General features: G+C 38.7%; 1 protein-coding gene across 3 annotated transcripts in view; it reads left to right on the plus strand.

Moving 5' to 3' along the window:
- The window catches only part of AGAP2 (ArfGAP with GTPase domain, ankyrin repeat and PH domain 2), a 183,840-nt gene extending 162,083 nt beyond the window's left edge, over positions 1–21,757 (plus strand). For 2 of the 3 annotated variants that reach the window (XM_072134838.1, XM_072134837.1), the window contains exons 11-17: positions 44–227; positions 5,566–5,709; positions 9,308–9,456; positions 10,637–10,727; positions 11,562–11,784; positions 13,564–13,819; positions 14,680–21,757. In XM_072134838.1, the coding sequence (XP_071990939.1) occupies positions 44–227; positions 5,566–5,709; positions 9,308–9,456; positions 10,637–10,727; positions 11,562–11,784; positions 13,564–13,819; positions 14,680–14,886 (1,254 nt within the window). In that variant the 3' untranslated portion in view covers positions 14,887–21,757. Of the gene's footprint in view, positions 1–43; positions 228–5,565; positions 5,710–7,766; positions 7,827–9,307; positions 9,457–10,636; positions 10,728–11,561; positions 11,785–13,563; positions 13,820–14,679 lie in introns of all 3 variants that reach the window. The other variant, XM_072134836.1, reaches the window with a different exon arrangement.
- The last annotated feature ends 426 nt before the right edge of the window (positions 21,758–22,183 follow it).

The following is a 22,183-nucleotide window of genomic DNA, read 5'->3' on the forward strand; positions in this document are numbered from 1 at the left end:
ATAAAGAAACAATAATGATTCATAAATTGTTTCCTATTTAAAGGACTATTTGCACAACACACATGGGAAGGAGATGGATCTGCTGAGAACAACAGTGAAGGTACCAGGCAAGAGACCACCCAGAGCAATTTCTGCATGTGGCCCATCCGCCAGCATCAATGGCCTATTGAAGGATGTGAACAGCCCACCAGTGATAGACCCACCCAGTACCAAGCCGCCAACAACAAGTAAGTGAGAAGAGAATCCCTAAGTGTGGTGTAGTGTTCTCTTTCAAGAAACAATTCCATGAACCTTGAAAGAGGGATATTTTGTATACAGCTTGCTACATAAACAATTAACATCAAGAAAATTATATGTATAAATGCGCCCCAAGATTTCCCAATCTTTTTATCACATGTGATATACACAGTGATATGAGAAAACATTCAAAGCACTACTTTTTATAATCTATACAAATGTATAATATCTCCTCTCTGCTGACTGTATATGCTGTGGTGACCAATCTGCTCTAATTCTCTCCTCCCATCCCCCTCCCCATGGATGGGACATGGTTTTACTTGTGCCCTAGACAGATAAAAAAAATGTACCTCCCTGTCCATCGTCAAGCTGTAAACTCAATTGTGGAAAAACATAACCGAACCAGGGAGGATTCTCTCTGGACAGGTGAAAAAAGTGGCATCACCCCCCATTAAAACACATTGTAAAGGAATCTATGCAGTCATCCAACATTCATTTATTCACATTACGCAATTCACCTAGAAAATTTACCCTGCAGCCATTATACTTTACATCTATACTTGCAGTCACTATACTGCACACATAAATATATCACAGCAATCACTATAGCGCACACATAGCGCCTGTGTGTATTCTGTTTTCACCCCTTGGCCGAGATGGGTGAATTGGTCCATAAAAGCAGGTTTATTATTTTTAATTACCTTATATACTCGAGTATAAGCCTAGTTTTTCAACACAAAATTTGTGCTCAAAAACTCTAACTCGGCTTATACTCGAGTCAACTAAAAAAATAAAGTCAAAACTCACCTTTCTGACATCACCTGTAGGTCCTCTTCTGTCTGAGACAGTCTGAGACAGAAGAGGACCTATGGGGGACGTCGGAAAGATGAGTACAGTGTTATTTTTTTTCCTACTACAGGGGCTGGGCAGGCTGTATGCTACAGGGGCTGGGCAGGCTGTATGCTACAGGGGCTGGGCAGGCTGTATGCTACAGGGGCTGGCAGACTATATACTGGGAGGCCGTAACCAATGCATTTCCCACCCTCGGCTTATACTCGAGTCAATAGGTTTCCCCATTTTTTGTGTTGAAATTAGGGGTTTCGGCTTATACTCGGGTCGGCTTATACTCGAGTATATACGGTATTTAAAATTTTGTGACCAATTAGGTATCCGGTACTTCAAGACAAAATAGAAAAAGATCTTATTAAACTACATAACTCATGCAAGTCAAATAAAATGCCCGACAATTTAAGCTGGAAACAGAGAAAAGCCATACGTGAGATAAAGGAGAATAAGGACTTACTAGTACGTCAGGCTGATAAGGGCGGAGCAATCATTCTCATAAACGCGGGACTCTATAAAATACTAAATGAAGAAATCTTGTCTGATACGAAAGTTTACAAAAAGTTAACGTCTGATCCCACTGTTAACATCCAATGTTGTTTAAAAAAATTGTTGGAATATGGTGTTAATATGGGGGCAATAACACAAAAAATTGCTGAATATCTATATGTAGAATATCCCATCACACCTATATTCCACTCTTTTCCCAAGATACATAAACAGATGTTCCCCCCACCACTGAGACCGATTGTGGCCGGGATCGGCTCACTCGGGGAGAAACTTGGTGAATGGGTGGACCACCTCCTTCAACCCTTGGTCATATCCTTACCGGGATACATTAGGGATACTAAACATGTGGTTGGTCTACTTGATGGTTTCGAGTGAAAACAACACTACCATTGGCTTACATGTGATGTCATTGGGTTATACCCATCACTTAATCATGAGATTGCTATCACAAGTCTTTATTCTTTTTTTAAACAGGTTCAGCAATTATTCTGATGTTACTAAGGAATTTATCATTTTGGCAGTACAATTCTTGTTAAATAACAATTACTTTTCCTTTGACAAAGAATTTTATGTTCAAAGGTGCGGAGCAGCAATGGGGGGCAAATGCTCCCCATCGCTGGCTAATATCTATGTGGCCATATGGGAGGAACAGTTCCTCTTCACCTGGGATAACCCCTTCCTCTCCCGCATCAGGTGGTATGGTCGCTATATTGATGACCTCCTCCTGGTGTGGGAGGGGACGGAATCTGAAGCCATCGAATTTGTAAAATACATAAATTCTAACAATACGTACCTCTGATTTACCCATGAACTATCTAGCCATACAGTGCATTACCTTGACATCACACTTATGGGTACCTCACATGTCAGCATTGAACCTTATTCTAAACCAACAGCACTTAATTCCACACTTAATGCTTGCTCGTGCCATTCCAAACATGTAATCAAAAACATCCCCGTCGGGGAAATGATACGCATGAAGCGCAACTGCACAGACATCACAACTCTGACTCAAAAAATTCGTAAGAAGAAGATAGATTTATCACATAGAGAATACCCAAGATGGATGTTAAATAGAGCACAAACAATAGTGGGGAAAATTCCTAGAGAAAAAATTACTAACAGAAAATGTTAAACATAAACCACATAAACCACAGGTTACTTTCTCCACCACTTTCAGTTTACAATATCAACAAATTACACAAATTGTCAATAAACATTTTTCCATACTACGTACAGACAATGATCTGGCTTCCATACTCCCTGACAAAATTAAATGTGTGGCCAGAAGAGCACCCACACTAGGTATGCAATTATCACCCAGCCTATATGCATCTAATAATCCTCTGTCTGGTACGTGGCTTGACACACAAGGATTCTATAAATGTGGCCATAAAAGGTGCATTTGCTGCAATTTTGCTATACCAAGCAAACATTTCACCTCTGTCCGCACCCAACAATCAAACAAAATATATAACTTCATCAACTGCAATACAACATACGTTATATACTTGATTACATGCACTAGATGCAATGTACAATATGTGGGCTGCACCACTTGCTCCCTAAAGACTAGAATCTGTCGTCACATATCAGATGCTAGTAAACCTGAAATGATAAATGCTTCCATGGTTTCGAGACACTTTCAAAATGTTCACCGCAGAGATTGCACAGGACTCTCAGTCATAGCAATTGAAAAAGTTAAGCACCCCTCTAGAGGGGGAGATGACAGGAGGAAACTTCTGAATAGAGAAACCTTCTGGATTTTCACGCTACAAACCCGTGTTCCGGAGGGTCTAAATAAAAGACAAGATATAATCTACCAGTATTAAAATCAATTCTCTTTTTCTTGCTATGTTTCTTACGTACTTGCACCTCCTATTTTCACATACTTTCTTTCTTTTAATTCATTCAATACAGTGTTTTAAAGTGTTTCCATATATCTGTGTTAAAGAAAGCTATTTGTCAATCTTACCGGAGTATCTCACGTGACCTATGACATCACTCACCCATGCATCACGTGATTTTGGGTTACACACATATAAACCTCTGGTCACTGTTGACAAATTAGCCATGATTAAGGAGAGGTTTCTCTGAAACGCGTAGGCTATTACCTGTCTCCTCACTACCCTGAAGTGTACTGCCGTGTATACAGGCTGTTTGCCTCCACTATGTCCCTGTTTTAACGTTCTTCAAATAAAGGTAACAGTTTTTAATACCAAGTGGATATCGTTTGAAGCTGGATTATGTTTTCTATTGGACATTATTAAACTTCTAACCAAGTTCTAGGTATCAACAGTACATCAACAGTACATGTTGTTCAATTTTGTTATTTAAAAAATTACCTGTGTGAAGATAATTTCCCATAACAGTAGCCATGCTGTCCTTGGATACGACCACCCCTTGCTGCGGTGGTCACACAATCAGTATTAAGCCTTGACAACCTGGATTCAAAGATCATTACCACAGATGTGGGACATGCAGTAACAATTTGTTTCTTTGTGCAATAACTCCAGCAGGGACGACATGGCTAGATTTATGGGAAATTATCTACACACAGGTCATTTTTGTAATAACATCAAATTCAAGAAATGTATATGTATGGCAGATGAATTAAATTAAATGTCAATGGCCAGGTGAGAATATCCCTTTAACTCTTTACATACTTCACAAAAGTTAATCATTAGCCTCCTGCACTTATCTCTATTCTGTGTATGGGCTTGATAAGGCTTCCTGAAACACTGCTCACTACAGGAGAAGAAAGGAACAGAAATAAAAGGACAGATACAGTTACTTCCTTCATAAACTATATTAAAAAGTTTACTACACTTTTCACTTGGTTACAGTTTAACACAATTTCCAAAAACGTATTTGCTCAAAGGCGAACTGTAATACGATCACACAGTGCCACCTTTTGGCAAACAAAAAGATCCTTATGCCCTATAGTTGTTCATTTACAGTGAGTCTATTACACATTGGATTTGCAAGAGAATACAAGTGGCAGCTGCCATCCGCACATCAAGCTGAAGTGCCTCTTAAAGTTTGGTGATGCTTGAATGCAGCTTAACATCTCCAATAATTTATGAGTAAATTGTCACTAAAATGACTACTTTATCTCACACAGCCTTTTTAGCGGGGTTGCCCCATCTGGATTAGAAGCGTATGAAAGGTTATCATCTCTGCTGGAATGCATGTTTTAATTATCTCTTTTCACAACAGTCACGGTAATTGCGTCTTATAGCTGAGTATAATTGTTATGTTCTGTCTCAGCTGAGTAATTTCTTTGTACTCTCTTGTTCCAGCTATAATCTTATCTCAGTCTTTTTGTTTATTGGGCTTGAATAAAAACTTTAATATGATAAACAGGTGGGAAATTAACTGTTGCTTTAAGCTTAAGGACTCATCCACACTGGTACAAAGACCATAGGCCTATAAATTGTGGAGCCTCCATACAATTTCAGACTTACTTAGTATGGAGATACATATTCACCCCAGTCATTCTAGAAAACCCTTTGGACCCAGACAGGGGTGGAAAAAAAATCTAAATTGACTTTGATTTTACTTGCTCCAATGCCCTGCCAGTATTTACAGTCTTCTGTAGCCATATTCAGCCGGGAGTGCCAGGATGGAAGTCACGGCACATCACTCATGAGCGACATTTTGTTCTGAAGAGGCCATAGAGTGACCAAAGTGAGGCCCGTGACCCCCAATCACTTCCTTCCAAGCAGGAAAATGCAGATGGTGCAAAGCTGCAGCTCTGAAAATCTGTGTAAAATACCTTTGTGTATTTTTAGCTGCATCCGGACTGTGAATATTCACGTAGGCGGAATCTACCTTGGGAACTACTTCAGAAAGTAGATTCCTGATGGTAGATTTCCCTTAAGGTAATTCATATTTAAATTGCTTTTGCTTTTAGTTTTATTGCATTGACCTCAGTCTGTGTATTAATGGAAAACTTTATTTCTCCCAATACAGAGAGCAGCTCTACTGGAGATGTGATTTCTAGCCCATGCATTATCAAAGAGCCACCGCCTTCTCCTATGTGTGATAAAAAGAAGAATAAAAAGAAGAAGAATATGACCCCCTCCAAAACTGAGGGATCAGCAGGTCAAGCAGATGGTGAGTGCTCTACAGCTTATAGTATATCAAGAAGTTACCCTAACAAATAACTCACTGGGGGAGTTTATGATCTTGAAACATTGTGAATTCAGTTTTGCTGCAGATTGTGTTGATTTAAAGATGCGTCAAAACTATGGACTGTTTGATCATTTTGTATCTTTTAAGGGCCTGAAATATGAAAACCAAAAAATTGTCAGGATTTGGGATGAGTGGATCCACTGAACCACCGCAGGAGGTGGTACTAGCCGACACCTGGGACCGTAACCTAAGTGGCACCTGGTGTTCAGGTCGTTCCTCAGGTGCGACTAGCCCGCAGTGGCTGCTGAGGTCGAGGTACCTTAGCAGGAGACAGTCTCGTAGTTAGGTTCAGGCACAAGTCCAATCCGAGGTCAGCAACAGGAGGTCCAGGCAGATGAGAATGGGAACACAGGAACACTAGAGACGGGAACTCAGGAGCAGGAACACACAGGAGCACGGGAACACAGGAGCAGGAACACACAGGAATGCAGGAATATTGCTGGGGAGATTTCTCTAAGGCTTAGGCACAAAGATCCGGTGTGATGGGAGAGGGCAGGTTTAAATAGCCTTCTGGGAAATGGCCAGCGCCAATTAATGGTGCGCTGGCCCTTTCAAGTCCCAGAAGCTGGCGCGCGTGCGCCCTAGGGGTTGGTGCCACGTGCACACGGAGCAAGGACAGGAATTAGGAGCGAGGACAGGTGAGTGGCGCTGTGCCACCGGGCAGCAAGGGTCGCAGGAACACCTGTGGCACAAATATATACTTTGCCATTACCGGGCAAAGTTATGTGCGGGGTCCCTCTAATGCATAGTTCTGCTCTAAATGGTAGAAAAAAAAATTGTCTTCCATAGTTTTAACTGTCCTGAGAAGAAAAGTATAAAGGTTTGATCCTACAACTATGTAAGGTCACGTGGTATCTAGGGCTCGTAAGAATAGCTTATGTTGCTTCATGGGTAAAACCTTTCCTGTCTGCAGTTAAGATTTGTACACTTTTAGGTGCTTGGATCCGCTTGTGTAGATTCATCTTGTAGGACTTGCACCCTGGTCAAGAATGGAGCCATTACACATGACAATCCCTCCATTCACAGGACAGAGACAGGACCCCATAACGAACCTCTGAATGGGGCTCCACTTACTCCTTAATAAAATATACATACAGTATATACACACCATATATACATACATAAAATATATACACACATAGAAGCAGTACCATATGTACCCATGCATCATATATGCAGAAAAACAACATATACACATCACATATGCATAAATATTTAGAGCATATACATGTCACAAATACACACATACAGAATATTTACATACAATACTCCAGATGCCGGGACCCCCTGACACTGTGGACCCATAGCAGCTGCTATGGCTGCTACCCCTGTAGTTACACCCCTGGTGGGACCCACAGTTACTGGACCTTTAATACATAACCAAGTAATATGCCATAAATGTCTAAAAAAAGGGATATGTCTTTAAATTTGTTTGTGCTGAAAGTTTATACCTCTGGAGACTCTTATAATGGTTTATACAGCAACTAAGATATGAAAAACTATACACACTACAACACAATAAAAGTAAATAGCTTCACTCATCTGTGTATCAGATTTTTACATGAGACTGTGATGTGTATACAGATATGTACCACCATATAAATGGTAAGTTACCAGTGAGGTGTATTATATAATCAAATGTAAAATTCATATCACCATTGACATCTGTAACATGAGTTTTAGTCCACTCTGAAAAACTGCTGTTCATTTGTATTGGTAGATTGTCCTAAAGAAAGAAACAAACACTTATAATATATATATACTATATAATTACATGTGCATATGCTCCTTATATAGTTGTTTGTGATCATGCATGAGCGATCATTGTGGTTTTTGTGGCTTACTTATGGACTAACTTCTCTTTATAAGAACTGTGCACCTAGTGCCTGACTTCTTGCTTCCCTATATGCTTTAATTCTGTCTATTTCTTTCTCTCTGCTCTGTCTCTCCCGCTACGCTCTTCGGGGACCACCCACCAGCCAAGCGCAAAATGTGGAAATTAAAAACATTTGGTAGTTTAAGAAATATTTATAAAACAGGTAAAGAACATACATCAGCTATGTCTATATTTCATCCTGAGTTCATTTGTGTTATAAGAAAAAAGGACTCCCATTTGAAGTGACTCTACCACCAGCTTTTACACCACAAAACTTCCTGTCCCTTGAGTACCGTATGAAATATACTTTGTAGCATTCCCACTTATTTATAGATAAATGGGTGAGATTTAAAGCGAACGTGTCACCAGGAATGTAATTATTAGCTGGTGACATAGTTCCAATAGCCTTTGCCTAGATCACATCCTAAATAAATTCAGAACACATATTCCCTAAATGCAGACCCAGGGTATGTCCTTAAAAAATAGACCCCATAATTTCATACCCAAGTACCAAACCAGTGCACAACCACCGCCCCATTGAGCTCCATATTAATTGTATTGCTTCTTCATTGTTCTCTGCTGTGCATTCCTTCTTCATGCTTCTTCTTTAACCCAGGCTGTATATGTAGTTACTGTACTGGGACTTTTCTACATATAATCATTATGTATCCTAAATCTATATATACATGTGTGTTTATTGGAGGGCTCTTGAGTTGATTACTTTATTTTGCACACTTAGCATTAGAGATAATTAATATGTCGATGTATATTAATAATGTAGTGTACATTTATAATCAATGTATTCACTACCATCTGCACCATCTTCCTCCAGCTTTCAAAAATATTGAATTTCAATGCACAGTTTTTCTCCATTGATATAATTGCTGCTAAAAAAAACACCATAATAATGCAAATAATACCAACATAACCCAATAACAGTGCCTTACTGTCTACAACCCATACTGCCAACAGTGCCCAAATAAAACCACAAAGTAGTGCTTAAAGGGGTTTTCCCACCTGGGCATTTACATTTAATTTAATTCATTTGCCGTATGGAAACATTTCTTCAATTGGATGTTATTAAAAAAATGTTCCTGTGTGAAAATAATTTCTCATAAATGTAGTCATGTTGTCCCTTAGAAACAAGATAGCTTCCTCGGATACGACCACCTCACATTTTGGCATTTTGACATGCGCTATAGAGTCCTGTCTGACCACCTGGGTTCGGCACTCATTACCACAGAACGGCTGTTGGACATTCAGTAACTCCTGGAAATTTCATATACAAAACCATTTGTTTATTTGTGCAAACACTCCAGCAGAGGTGGACGTATCTAAGGACACAGTAGTGTTTTTAAGGGACCATATGACTACATTTATGTATCTTCAGACAGGTACATTTTTTTAATAACATCTAATTGAAGAAATGTTTATATATGGCAGATTAATGAAACTGAATGTGAATGCCCAGATGAGAATACCCCTTTAAATAATAATGCTGAAAATAAAAAAAAAGTGCTCTGGCCCCACCTAGCATGTCTAGAAACTACATTTGAACAAGATGTGTTGGTTTACTAGAATATTACAATAGTAGAGGATTTGTTGCATACACTTGTGCCTAACCATATCTGTTTTGCCCGGTAGAAGAGAACTTTGAATTCATCATTGTGTCTAGTACCGGTCAAACGTGGCATTTCGAGACCGGCAGCTTTGAGGAAAGGGATTCGTGGGTTCAAGCTATAGAAAGCCAGATTCTTGCCAGTCTTCAGTGCTGTGAGAGCAGCAAAAATAAGGTAAGCCTTTGAAATTGTGAACATGTTATACACCATTACCTACTGAGAGATAACATCATTTTGTTAGTTGGAATTTAGGTAAACAGTTTTACATACAAATATAGAAGCCACATCAATCCCCAAGCGGTACCTAGTATGGTATACAGACCCCCAGTGTTCTGCACTGCCCTATGTGGAGTCTATATCCCATACTGCTGCTTGTGGATTGTTGTGACTATTAGCTTTTTCTATATCTTTGGCTGGTTTGGCCTTTACACTAATGGCAGTGTGTCCATTTACTCATGTAGTCTGAGCTTGGTATGTATCTCCGTTTAGATAGCTATACAACATCTGCCATTTCTATGTTACTTGGAGGTTGATATGTACATGACGTCTAGTTTTTTGCTACTACATCGTGCTTTGTGTTTGTTCTATTTTAAATGATTTTATGTGAAATTTGTATTAATAAATATTTTCTATTTTTATCACTATTCTTTGGTCACTTCCTTATTTATATTGATCCTGGAAAGTGGGCTGTACGCGTATCTCCCAAGTAGGGTTCATTTGTGTCAGCCACTTACTACCACAGGACTCTCCTGACGGCATTTACTAACTGATTAGCTAACTTTATACTAATCAGATTGCATACTGCCCTCCCCCACCCGGTGTCCTGCACAATCTGGAAAGCCCTGGTGCTCATACACAACTACCACTGGCTCTTCCTATCTGCTTTATATTGGGGTACTTTTTCATATGTGGACAAATAGGTGATGGGTATTGGCCCCTTGCACCTTTCTTATATATATAATTAATTTTGCTTGTATAGTCCAATTCTTTCAAAATAAAATAATCCACTTTGCTTATTTCCTGTTGTTTTGCTGCATTTTCATACCATTAAGTCTCCACAGCAATAAACTACAAGGAAACTTTTTGTAGTCTGATTCTATCAGACTATCATGACATCAAATGCAACCTACTTTTTACTAATGTTCCAAATACCCAGTAGCCTCAGAGATTGTGAAATGAGTGGTGCCATGTCCATTGACTGCCTCTCATCTCTTCTATACTGTAGTATGTAGTAAGCAGAAACAAGAATGTGGCCACGACCTACCAGCTTCCCTTTAAAGCTTTAGAATATTTCAAATCTCAATATCTAAGCTATAATCCACCATGCAATCACATTACATATTTGTCATTTCAGGCTCGCATGGACAGCCAAAGTGAAGCTGTAGCTATTCAAGCTATCCGGAACGCTAAAGGGAATAACCTCTGTGTGGACTGTAACGCCCCAAGTATGTGTGTTTTTATTTATTTTTTTTTAAACTGCTTTATTGAACAGAATCATAAAATGAATGTGCAGCTGCATTATACACAATTATTGGTACACAAAAAAAGGATTGGAACAGTAATGGAAACACTTTCTTCCAGTAGTTGCTCAATCTTTCTACCACCCACCTACCCTACACCATATGTGTCTCCATAACTTTGGTTTATTGTGTTACAGTAGTATCATAGGCGTACGCCATGTCATAGTACAATGCAACCAGATGAACATTACAATGCAAATAAAACATTACTTGCAGGTGATTCTGGTAACTATGTGTGTTTTTATTTAGCTAGTATTTAGATGGTATATATTTCCCCTTTTTTATGTTTAATATTTTCCAAAAGAATAGTTATATTGCAATATTTTGGACCTATCTTGATCATATGAAGCACATGGCTTTTTTGGAACTCATGTAGACATCAATTGCTAAGCCACCACTCCATTGTTAGCAGTTGTGAGAAAGAGATCAGTGCATCCCCATACTTGTGATTGGAGAATTATTAGCCAAATTATGCTAAATCTTTCTGATACACTGTGAAAACCTCCTCAAGAGCAACGAGAGAACATGTACAGCCCCAGTCCATGGAGTAGTTGTCAGCTAGTAGTTATATACTCACACATACATTTCTTTGTAGATAGAAAGATATGCCAACGTTTAAACAAACCGACCATCAGTTCCTATTCACCATATACTGCACACATTTATGACCCTTGGAAAAAGCACTTCATTGATAGTTACTAGTGTAAGTGAGTGAAAGTACACATTTATGACTTATCTTATAAATATTTTATCCCCTAGGTCCCACCTGGGCTAGCTTAAACCTAGGAGCCTTGATCTGCATTGAATGCTCAGGAATTCATCGGAACCTTGGAACACACTTGTCTCGAGTGCGCTCTCTCGATCTGGATGATTGGCCACTTGAGCTGACACTCGTTCTTACTTCTATTGGTAATGAAACCGCCAACAGCATCTGGGAGATGACAACTCATGGTCGGACTAAGCCGAATCCTGACTCCTCAAGGTAATGTGCCTTGTCCTTAGCACTTCAATTGTAGGAATAATTGTTTGAAAGTCAAATAAGGGTTTTACTTATCTGGATATTACTTCATTAAAATCTATTTAATAATCAAATAGTTGAGTAGTGAGACAGAAGGCCTGAGCTAATTGACCTATGTGCCTTATGCTCAATTTGTGTTTTGTTATGTACTTCGTGCTCCACAATGTGAGTGCATGGCGCAGCATCAAGTTGGCGTTACTTTGTTGTTTGTCTCAATTGCTTGTAGAGATATGATTATTCCTAGCGTCTCAAATAAAAAATTAACATATATGTCAAAATGGGAAGCTGAATTGGGCAAGACTTTCCCCCGTTAAAAGTTTGGCGTTCCTTTTTTAAATGATGCAAAGAATAGTCTAAATTGCTTAAATCATAGCAAATGCCTTTTAAAAAAATACGTTAAGATGGCATTTATCTCCAACCAGATTAGCAAACATAAATAACAATTTATCTAATATCTGCTAAAGAGGGTGTGGTGATCAGGCTAATCTCTTTCATTTATGGTGGAAATGCCCACTTATTACGGATTTCTGGGCACAAGTGGTAAGCCTGTCTGAAGGATTGTGCAAGAAAAAATTCCCAGTCCCCGCTGAGTTATTTCTCCTGAACATTTTTGAAAAAGATATCTTATTATCCGGGAAACATAAAGGTATTTTTTAGGCTTTGTGCAATTCCAAGGGTGGAGATTCAAGGGAAATGAAAAAGCGATTCCATCCCCCAGATAGAAAATGTAATTCAGGGGATGAATAAATTAAGAGATTGTGAATTACCGTATTTTTCGGACTAGAAGGCGCATGGGATTATAAGGTGCACCATCAATAAATGCCTGCTAAAACGCCTAGGTTCATATATAAGGCGCACCTGATTATAAGGATAAATGACCAGCAGGTGGTAGACCTGTGCACAGTTCAAGGCAACTGTTGTCTATAAGTATGGTTCATATATAAGGCGCACTGGACTATAAGGCACACCTTTGATTTCTGAGAAAATCAATGGATTTTTTTGTGCGCCTTATAGTCTGAAAAATGCTGTATATATGTGGGATGGGGGGGAAATAAGTAGGACAAATTGAAGCTCAGGTTAGGACCTTTGGCCTAGCTGCTAATGATATGTAAACCTAGCATATGAGCAAAATCTATATACTGCAGAGGGGGGCGAGGCTATGGGGGAAAACTCAGAGGAAGGAAAAGACGGAAGTAGGAAATTTCAAATTGTGTGTATAGGTTCTTATTTCTGTAAATTGAATGTACTACTTTTTCGACTTGTATGATTTATTATTTCATGTATGTGTTGGGTGAATCAATTTCAATAAAGAAAATGAAAAAAATAATAAAGTTGGCGTTACTTTGTATTGTGGCAAGGCTTAGCTATGCCACCTTTAAATAAGCTAGAGGGATAACTATAAAATGATGAAACTCTGGGGGTCATTGGCATGCCAACCTACAGCAATTTACTGGCCTCAGCTATGTTTCCAGTATAAAATGTTAAAAGCTGCTGAAAACAGTAATATTCTACAGTAGATATATACTGTAGATGTAAATGACATCATCACCTAAGGACAAGTAAACAAAGACAAAAGCAGCATGGACCCAAAGATATAACAAGTGAGGTTTCCTAGTAATTAAAAACACATGTACAAACATTTAAAGAAAATACCAATGGCATCTTTATGAACAAAAAGTTAATCCATACAATTTTTTAATGTTCTTTATGTTTAAATATTCTATTTTGCTATCGGTTATTCAGGGAGGAGAGAGAATCCTGGATAAGAGCAAAGTATGAGCAGCGGTTGTTTTTGGCTCCATTAAAAAGCCCTGGTATCCCACTGGTGAAACAACTCTTCAAAGCAGTGCAAGACAAAAACCTCGCCAGTGTCTTACTCCTCCTTGCCCACAGCAACAAGGAACAGATCAACAGTGCCACCGGAGACCGAGAAAGGCGTACTGCTCTTCATTTGTCCTGTGAGCTACCACATGTGGTCATCACACAACTGCTTGTCTGGGTGAGGCTTTATTTAACATCGACAATCTCCTGTTTTTTATTAAAGGGAACCTGTCACCACATTTTTCACAAATACAGCTAGTGACAGGTTCCCATACAGCCCTATTACTTAACGTTTCCCCTTGCATCCCCATAACATCAACTTTGTTCTCTTACCTGACATCAGAGGGGCTTTGTCCTACTCAGCTGGCACCTCCCTTCTATTCCTCCCCGTGCCTTATGGCTCCTCACTATTCAGCACTAAATGTCATGTGACCAGGCTGACATCATCTCAGGTCCTTTACCCAATAACACCTACCTACTGTATGTAACTGATCACATGAAATCTCAGCATGCCTCTATGGACTTCCACTCCTCTCCATCCCTCCATGGAGGCATACTGTGATTTCATGCGATCAGATACATACATGAGGTAGATTTTAACGTTACTGTGTAAAGGACTTTGACATCACCATGGTTGCATGACATGAATTGCTCAATGGTGAACTCTCTTAGAGGGTCTAGCAAAGTACTGTGTAAAATATTTGACACAGTAATTTGTGCCCCTAATGAAAAGTAAACAGAGCTGTATATGACTGTAGTTAAATATTGGCAGACGGTCCCTAAGTACCAGTTCCATACAACAGCATGTCTATGAGACCTGTCAATCAGGAATAAGGGTAATGTAAGTAAAATGTAATATGAAGAATTCCATTAATATAAGTTGCATATACGTTTACAAACTGATATTTTAACAATGCAGCCATTTAGGGATAAGGGCACTGATTTTTAATCATAGTTTTTTTATGAAGTTTCCCTTTAAGTTAGTCCTTGTTCGTTGAGTTATCCAGTTTGATTTACTGTACCTTATTCCTCTTACAGTATGGTGTGGACGTGAAGGCCAAGGACATTAATGGTCATACTGCCCTATTCTATGCTAGAAGAGCCGGGAGTCAAGAGTGTGTGGACATCCTTCTTCAACATGGTTGTCCCAATGAGCCGTCAAGTTCCATGAGCACCCCTATCCTGAGGAGGAAAAGCAGTTGTACCAGCATTATAAGAACTGATTCCCGGACTGCCCTTGTATAGCCAGCTGTATTATTCACTGATATGAGAAAGCTGGCGTAAGATCAATGACTGTGGAAGCTTGTCTGGTTGCTCTTCCGTGCTAATGTGTAATTTGTCATACAAAAAAAAAGCCAGAGTCCATTGTATATACTGATGGTGTATGTATATTTTGAAATAAGCATTTGGATTAATGCCAGCCATCTCAATGATATTTCCCCATTGTAACGTTTTCAGCTTGTGATCCAGCATAGTAGTATTTAATGCCTTAATTCTTTCAGTACTGAAAGAACAGTAACACTGAACAGTCACCTTCCATCAATGTTTACAACAGGCAATCCTATCTAAACCTATGTGCAATTCAGCGGTGTAACAGCCAAATTCAGTGGCCCAGGTGGGGATTTTATACATTATAAATCTCCGGAAACGTACTGTATGACTAAGTATTTACATTCTTAATCTCCCAAAGGCGTGCACTTTTATAGAAGAAATCGAAATTAATGCAATGTTATACTGTGTATAGGCAATGAGGTCATTTTTCAGAAGAATCTACACAAGTTCTCACTGATGGGCACAGTAGTAATAAGTAGTAATCCATTCCTCATCCAATTCCTTCCCAGGCTGAACTTGATGGACATGTGGTTTATTTCAACTATTTAGTAGGACTCATGGTCCTACAAGAACATTGGCCCACATTTATTAAAGTGTTTGCGCCAGTTTCCTGTCTGACTTTGCGCTGAAAAGAGCGTGCAAACTACTTGCACATGTATTTATAAAGTGTTTGTGCCAGTTCTGTGTCGCGGCTGCACTGTGTCACGCTCCTTGTTAAAGGTGCACCCAAAAAAAAATTGTGCACACTTCGAGAGCAGTGCAGGGGGCGCCAGATTAATGAATACTGTGTGTTAGTTTTGAGGAATCTGGCTCATCCTGCACACTCCACAGGCAAACTGCACATAGTACAGAGTGCACTAGTTTTTATAAATGTCGACCATTAGTGCACAGTCTTTATTAACCTGGCGCCCCCTGCCCCGTTTTGGAAATGTGAATCATTTTTTTGGCGCACTTTGTTCATGCTGCAGAGTTGTGGCATAAACTCCGACTAAGAACTAACACGACCCTTTAGGTGCACATTTTTTTCTGTCTCGCCCTACACATTGCAGCCGGAAAACTGGTGCAGACACTTTATAAATACATGTGCAAGAAGTTTGCATGTTCTTTTCAATGTAAAGTCAGACAGAAAACTGGCGCAAACACTTTAATAAATGTGGGCCATTGTGTCAATTTAATATACTTCTATAACTGTGATCTTGTGCAAAATGCAGAAAAATGTCAAACTTTTATTCCCAAGGGCTTTGCCAATTTTTTCTTAGAGTTGCTAATTCCTGAGGAAACATGCCAATCGGGTTCAAATGTATCGGGCTACATTCACATCTGCATTGATGGGTTTAATAGGAGGCTTTATTACAGATTTCAGATTTACAGAATTGGTTGTGTGCAGTAAAATGAGGGTGCAACATGTAATATTGTACTTAGTCACAGGATGAGTCAGGTGCTGTCCCTATTTTCTTTATTTTAAGAAAAACTAAAATAGTGTAATAGAAAGTTGAGGCTGAATGAAGTTGTAGTTCTTTCATCTCCAAGGTAGAGTGCTCCAATGTTGATCTAAACTCTACACGACTGAGCGCAGATGGGGTGCAATATTTCATTACGCATGATAGGATTTTATATGAATCCTTAATAATTAAAACCAAACAAACTCCTATTAATCTTGGACCATAGTTTATAATGTTTAGCAGAGCCCAAACTTATAGGGAAGCTTTAAGAAATTGACCTAATAAACCACTACCTGTATGTTGCCAAGCAGCTTCACACATTCCAGATCATGTGGTGGCATCATTCAGAAAATCAACTTTGAAGTGAAGTGTAAATTGTTTGTATAAAGTCAAGGAGGTGGAGATTTTAGCACTCAAGTCAAGCTCTCTCTTCCGCAGAAAGTCCTTTTTATTGTAATTGATGGTCCTACATCCAGAGGCATCACTAACCAATGTCTGTCTCAAAGGAATAGACATTCAGAGGACAATTTTTAATGACCGGTTCCGTCTAAGCCTTTAAAACCAGACTCTGAACATGACAGCCCCTTCAGCAATACAGTACAATATGTACAATACATGAGCTACACAACTGGGTAGTGAGGTCACATTGAAGACTATGAAAAGGTTATTAGAAAATTGGAAAGCAAAGATTGCTAATATGATCACTTGTACAAGTTCTTATACAATGATATAACTGATTGGGACATGACAGATCCGTGTCCAATATGCAGATTATGGGGCTTGTTTCCTGAAAGTATCACTAAAGTTGAATCAAGTAGTCCTCTGAACAGTTTTCTGCCTCCTTGGTGAAGGTTATAAATATAAATACAAAAGAATAAATAAAAAGACAAAATTAACTAGAATTGTTAATTTTTAAAATGCATACAATGCATAAAATCTTCTTCATACACTTCCTAACAGACTTGTATGTGTTGTTCCCTTGAGAAGTTCTCCATATCATACAAATATTTTTGCTGCTAAAATTTTTTTAACTAAATTTCAGTATAAATAATGGAAGTCCAGACGGAATATAAAATTAAAGATTCTTTTAGACGTTTGATCTTTTGAGCCTAAGAGCCTTTTACTCTTAAAACAAAACTTAATAAGCAACCTTTTACTCCAGATTAAAACTTATTTCCACATACTGTAGACAACATACATCACATCTTTGGCTTAGGTATTATGCTCAGCGTGCATATCATAAATACCACTGGTTACATTCCCCCCGATTATACTGTATGCACCCGTATAATACCAAGACAAGGGCAAATTCAAAGCACCACTTTAACCACTAGAATTGAGCTGTTATAATCTGAGGAAGTCATACACCATATATTAAACATGTTGGCCATTCGGAATTACAAAATACAAGGAAGGACCTGCTTTACCGTAGCAGTGGCTGCTCTTTCAGAGTGGCATTACTTGTTTTCTAAAGCAGTATCTGAAGCCAAATCCAGCAGTAGATCACAAACATAAAAAAAACTTCTAAAGGAAAGCTACCGGTTTGGCTTCATTAAAAACCCCTGACCATGAAAACATCCCACTATGGGGCCTATGGGACTTTTTAGATATTTTTAGTCATGCCCTCTAAGTTCATAGACTTTATTTCTTTCATACACACGTGCCACTACCAAAATTTTACTTTACTATATCTTTATATTACTAGGGATATACTTCAGTGAAAATGAACATATATTTTTACATCAGCCCTCGAGCCTTCACAGCTGTGGGTGCTTTGCACTCGAATGTATGAGTAAAAAGTGTTGTTGTTTTTTTTTAATGATGCAAAAATGTTTCTATGTAAGAAATTTTTGAAAAACCAATAAGATATATAGTATTTAAAAATAGACAGCGGAGACCCAGAAACAGTTGTGAACTTGTTTTTGCCGTGGACATGGATTAACGGTCTCTTTTGTGATCTTCTGGGATAGCTGTTTAATTTATTTGGTCTATTAGAACTACTGTCTCGGGTATTGGTGGGGTGTTTTTACATTTTGCGTGCAGTACGGCAGCTCAACAATGCAATCTTTACAAATGGTATATATTGTTCTGTGTAAGGCAGTTGTATGTGTTTGAGAAGTGGAGATGAAGAAATTAAACATTGCTATTGTGTTTTTACATTATTTTTGTCATTTACCAGTGATATTCCTCCTTTACTAATTCATTAGCAAATTTTAAATCTTGTTTTTTACAAAATGTTTTAATATATAAATGGGGTTTGAGCTTAGACATTGCTGTTTGGATGTTGGAAACTTTACATTTCACCCTAGATTTATTACATTTATAGATAATTTGAATTGAACTCAAGTATATATTATATTTCAAAATTTTTGTGCAAGTTTTTGTAAAATACTGTAGAATTCCATTGGAGTATTACAACTGTATTTGGCTTTATATCAAGTTTTTCTCGTATTACATTTTTGCTTTAGAAATAGAAAATATTGACTATTGAAAAATAACACCATGTGATTCTGGATCTGAAGGTAAGAATCAGTCTTGAACATCAAAAATAAGACTGGCAAGAACGTATAAGATGATATCAATCGGAAGTAGATGTAGTATTCAAGTCATCCAGAATCACTTTGACAGAATTAGCTTAAACCCCAATATAGGAATCTATGAAGACAAGTAAAGCTCTGATCACCATAAAGTGTTTATTTTAAAAAGAATCAGCATAGGATAGTTATTAAAGTTATATTTCTTATATAAATGCAATTGTTTATACAGTGCTGGGGTGGCTCAGCTCACATGCATGTGATCAAGGTCTAGACTACTGATGCAAAACAATGCACAGTTTCCAGCTATCCTTCTCTTCCTTATACAATGATGCATATTTATTTATTACGTGAAAAACTTAATTTTACAAAGCATTGTGGGTGAAATTTTTTGTCTCCTTACCCCATATCCACTACCCAAACATGGACTACTGCCTTCTTATGCCACCAAAATGTAAAATAAATATTTAAAAAAAGAGTAAAAAAAAAAGGGAAAATGAAAACAAAGACAAAAAAAAACATTATGAAAGAGGCAGCCTTATTGTATATTTATATAGATTTGCTGTTCTGGCTTCACTTACCAGTCGTACCTGTGACATTTGTAGAAGCTGTGATTGTGCCTGACTTCTGACTTCTTGAAATCCACCCCTCAGTGCTGAACCTGTAATATAGGAACCTAAACTGCCTGCAGAGGAAACCAACACTGCCTGTTCAGTATCTCTGGAAAAATGAGGTTTAATTACAGAAATAGATATACAGTAGCAATAAACATATGGAGGCATGAGGACATCATAGAGGGGGGTCTCCATCACAAGACCCCCTAGAACAGTGGTGGCGATCCTAAAGCACTGGTGCCAGAGGTGGCACTCGGAGCCCTTTCTGTGGGCACCCAGGCCATCACCAGAGATGACTCCAGGTATCTTCCTGCAGTCCCAGACAGCCCAGGAGTTTCTGTGCACATTGCTATTTTAAAGTGACAGCGCTACCTGAGACTACTGGAGGAGTGGGAAGGTGTTGTGACTGAGCAGGGAGTATAAATCACAAATAAAATTTCTGTGTTGGCACTTTGCCATAAATAAGTGGGTCTTGGTTGTAGTTTGGGCACTCGGTCTCTAAAAGGTTCACCATCACTGCCCTAGGAGTATCAGCATGGAGCAACTGCAAAAACAGCCTTACCTCTTGTGCTGATGCCCCTGCCCTGACTATTCATTACATGGTCACCTATGTTTATTATAGTCATGTAATGAATAGCCGTACAAATCTTAATCGAGGGGTTGTCCACTAACACAAAGCTTTGTATAAGACCTACTAATATCATAATTATCCTGGTAAAGTTTCTGTGTAGTTTCTGGAACCGACGGGTGATGGAGGGGGTCAGTGCAGTCATTACACCTGCCCACCTGCCTCCCAACCACCGATATGAGAGGGTTGATCACAGAGGGGCTATGCATATGGTGATAACTCCATCCACCGAAAGTCAGGATGGCGCTGGAAGTCCCAAATCCTGCTGCAGCCGGGTCACATGACCTGCAGTACCCTGCAACTACACAGAAACCTTACCACAGTAAGTATCAAATGGGTGACCATGTTAGCATCTTATACTTACCCTGGTAAAGTTTTGTATTAGTGGCCAACCTTTAAGGTAAGATAGCTCCATTCTGAGAGGGAGTTCTCCAGTTGAGACATTGGGGCACATTTGTTATGCAGTCTACGCCAGAATTCTTGAGTACACTGCGCATAAATACATGTGGAAACTAGTTGCACCTTTTGTGGAAACTAGTTCCACATGTATTTATGAAGTGTCTGCGCTAGTTTTGTATCGCGGCTGCACTATGCACACTGCAAAACTATCCTGTGGACAGAAAAGGGCGTAATCGGACCGGCCGCCACGTTCTTCATGAATGTGTCGCCCGCTGCACAAAAGTAAGGTGAACTGCCTGTAGTGCAACTTGCCTTAATATTAGTAAACTTGGGCCGTTATCTTTGATAAGATATTTTTCACTTAGTTTCCATGTCTCAGCTTCATTAGGAATGATCAACCTTTTTGTTACTCCAATGCATGAAAATAAAAAAAAAATCTTTCAAATGATAATGAACCCAACATTGCAGATTATCAGGTTCATATTTCTTGCTCATCTACCAAATGTAAGAATAAGGGGGAAAATGGTTAAAACTGCTTATCAGGACCAGATTATTATAGGTTTATAGTCTGTACACAAAACAGTATCAGACAAATTTTAAAATATTGCTGTATTGGAGTAAAAAAATGGTTGCATAGGATGACGCTCCCATACAAACAAATTCTGCTTGTATTAAAATGTGGGAGCATTTCAGTTTACCAAAAAATTATATTTACCGTAATTTTTACATTATAATTAGAAGCTAAAAAGAAAAAAAATCTCATCGGCAACATCCTCATTTTCATTTTCGGTTATTGTACAGAGGTGTAACTTATAAATTATGTAGCTTTTAAATTATGGGGCCCCAGTGCTAAATCTGTAACAGGAAATCCAACCTACCATATTGCATAGGTATTTTTGGTGCCCATGGTCCAGATACCCCCTAGAGCTGTGTCCCTAATGTCCTACTCATCAGACAGATAAACCTGTATTAAAGAAATGAAGTATAACAGGCAGTTTTGGCTTTTCGGGAGAATTAATTTCCTACCGTAAATCATGTGAACAGAAACAAAATGAAAAAAAAAATACTAAAACTATGTGTATGTGTTTTATTGGCAGGTTTATTTTGCAAATACAAAAATGATGTAATATAAGATTTATAAAATAAAGTGTCAAATTGTTTATTGCATTTTCTGAGGTATCGTTCTTTGCTACACTACATCCATTTTTTAGGGATTTTAGCTTTTAATAGGTTTTTGGTTTGACCCACTGCTCCAACCACTAGTGAGCACAGAACCCCATAGCCCATATTGCTGAGGGTCCCGTTCTCATGATCTTTGGGGTCCAAGTAGTCACACCCCCACCAGTTGTCTTTTTACCTGTGGAAACTAGGGACCACGCCAATTATGCAATCAAGTGAGGGGAGACACTTGATTGATACTAATTAAGTGAATCATAAACTGAATCAATATTTTACGGACAAAAAAACTCTTCAACCCCTTCCTAACATGGGACGTAATAATACTGCATAGGCTCTGGTGACTTGCTGCCCAATACAGTACTATTACTTCACGCTTCTGGCACTGGCCCATATGCAGATCCAGTGCCAGAAGCT

Source organism: Engystomops pustulosus, chromosome 2 (genome assembly GCF_040894005.1).
Source record: "Engystomops pustulosus chromosome 2, aEngPut4.maternal, whole genome shotgun sequence".
NCBI classification, from domain to species: domain Eukaryota; kingdom Metazoa; phylum Chordata; class Amphibia; order Anura; family Leptodactylidae; genus Engystomops; species Engystomops pustulosus.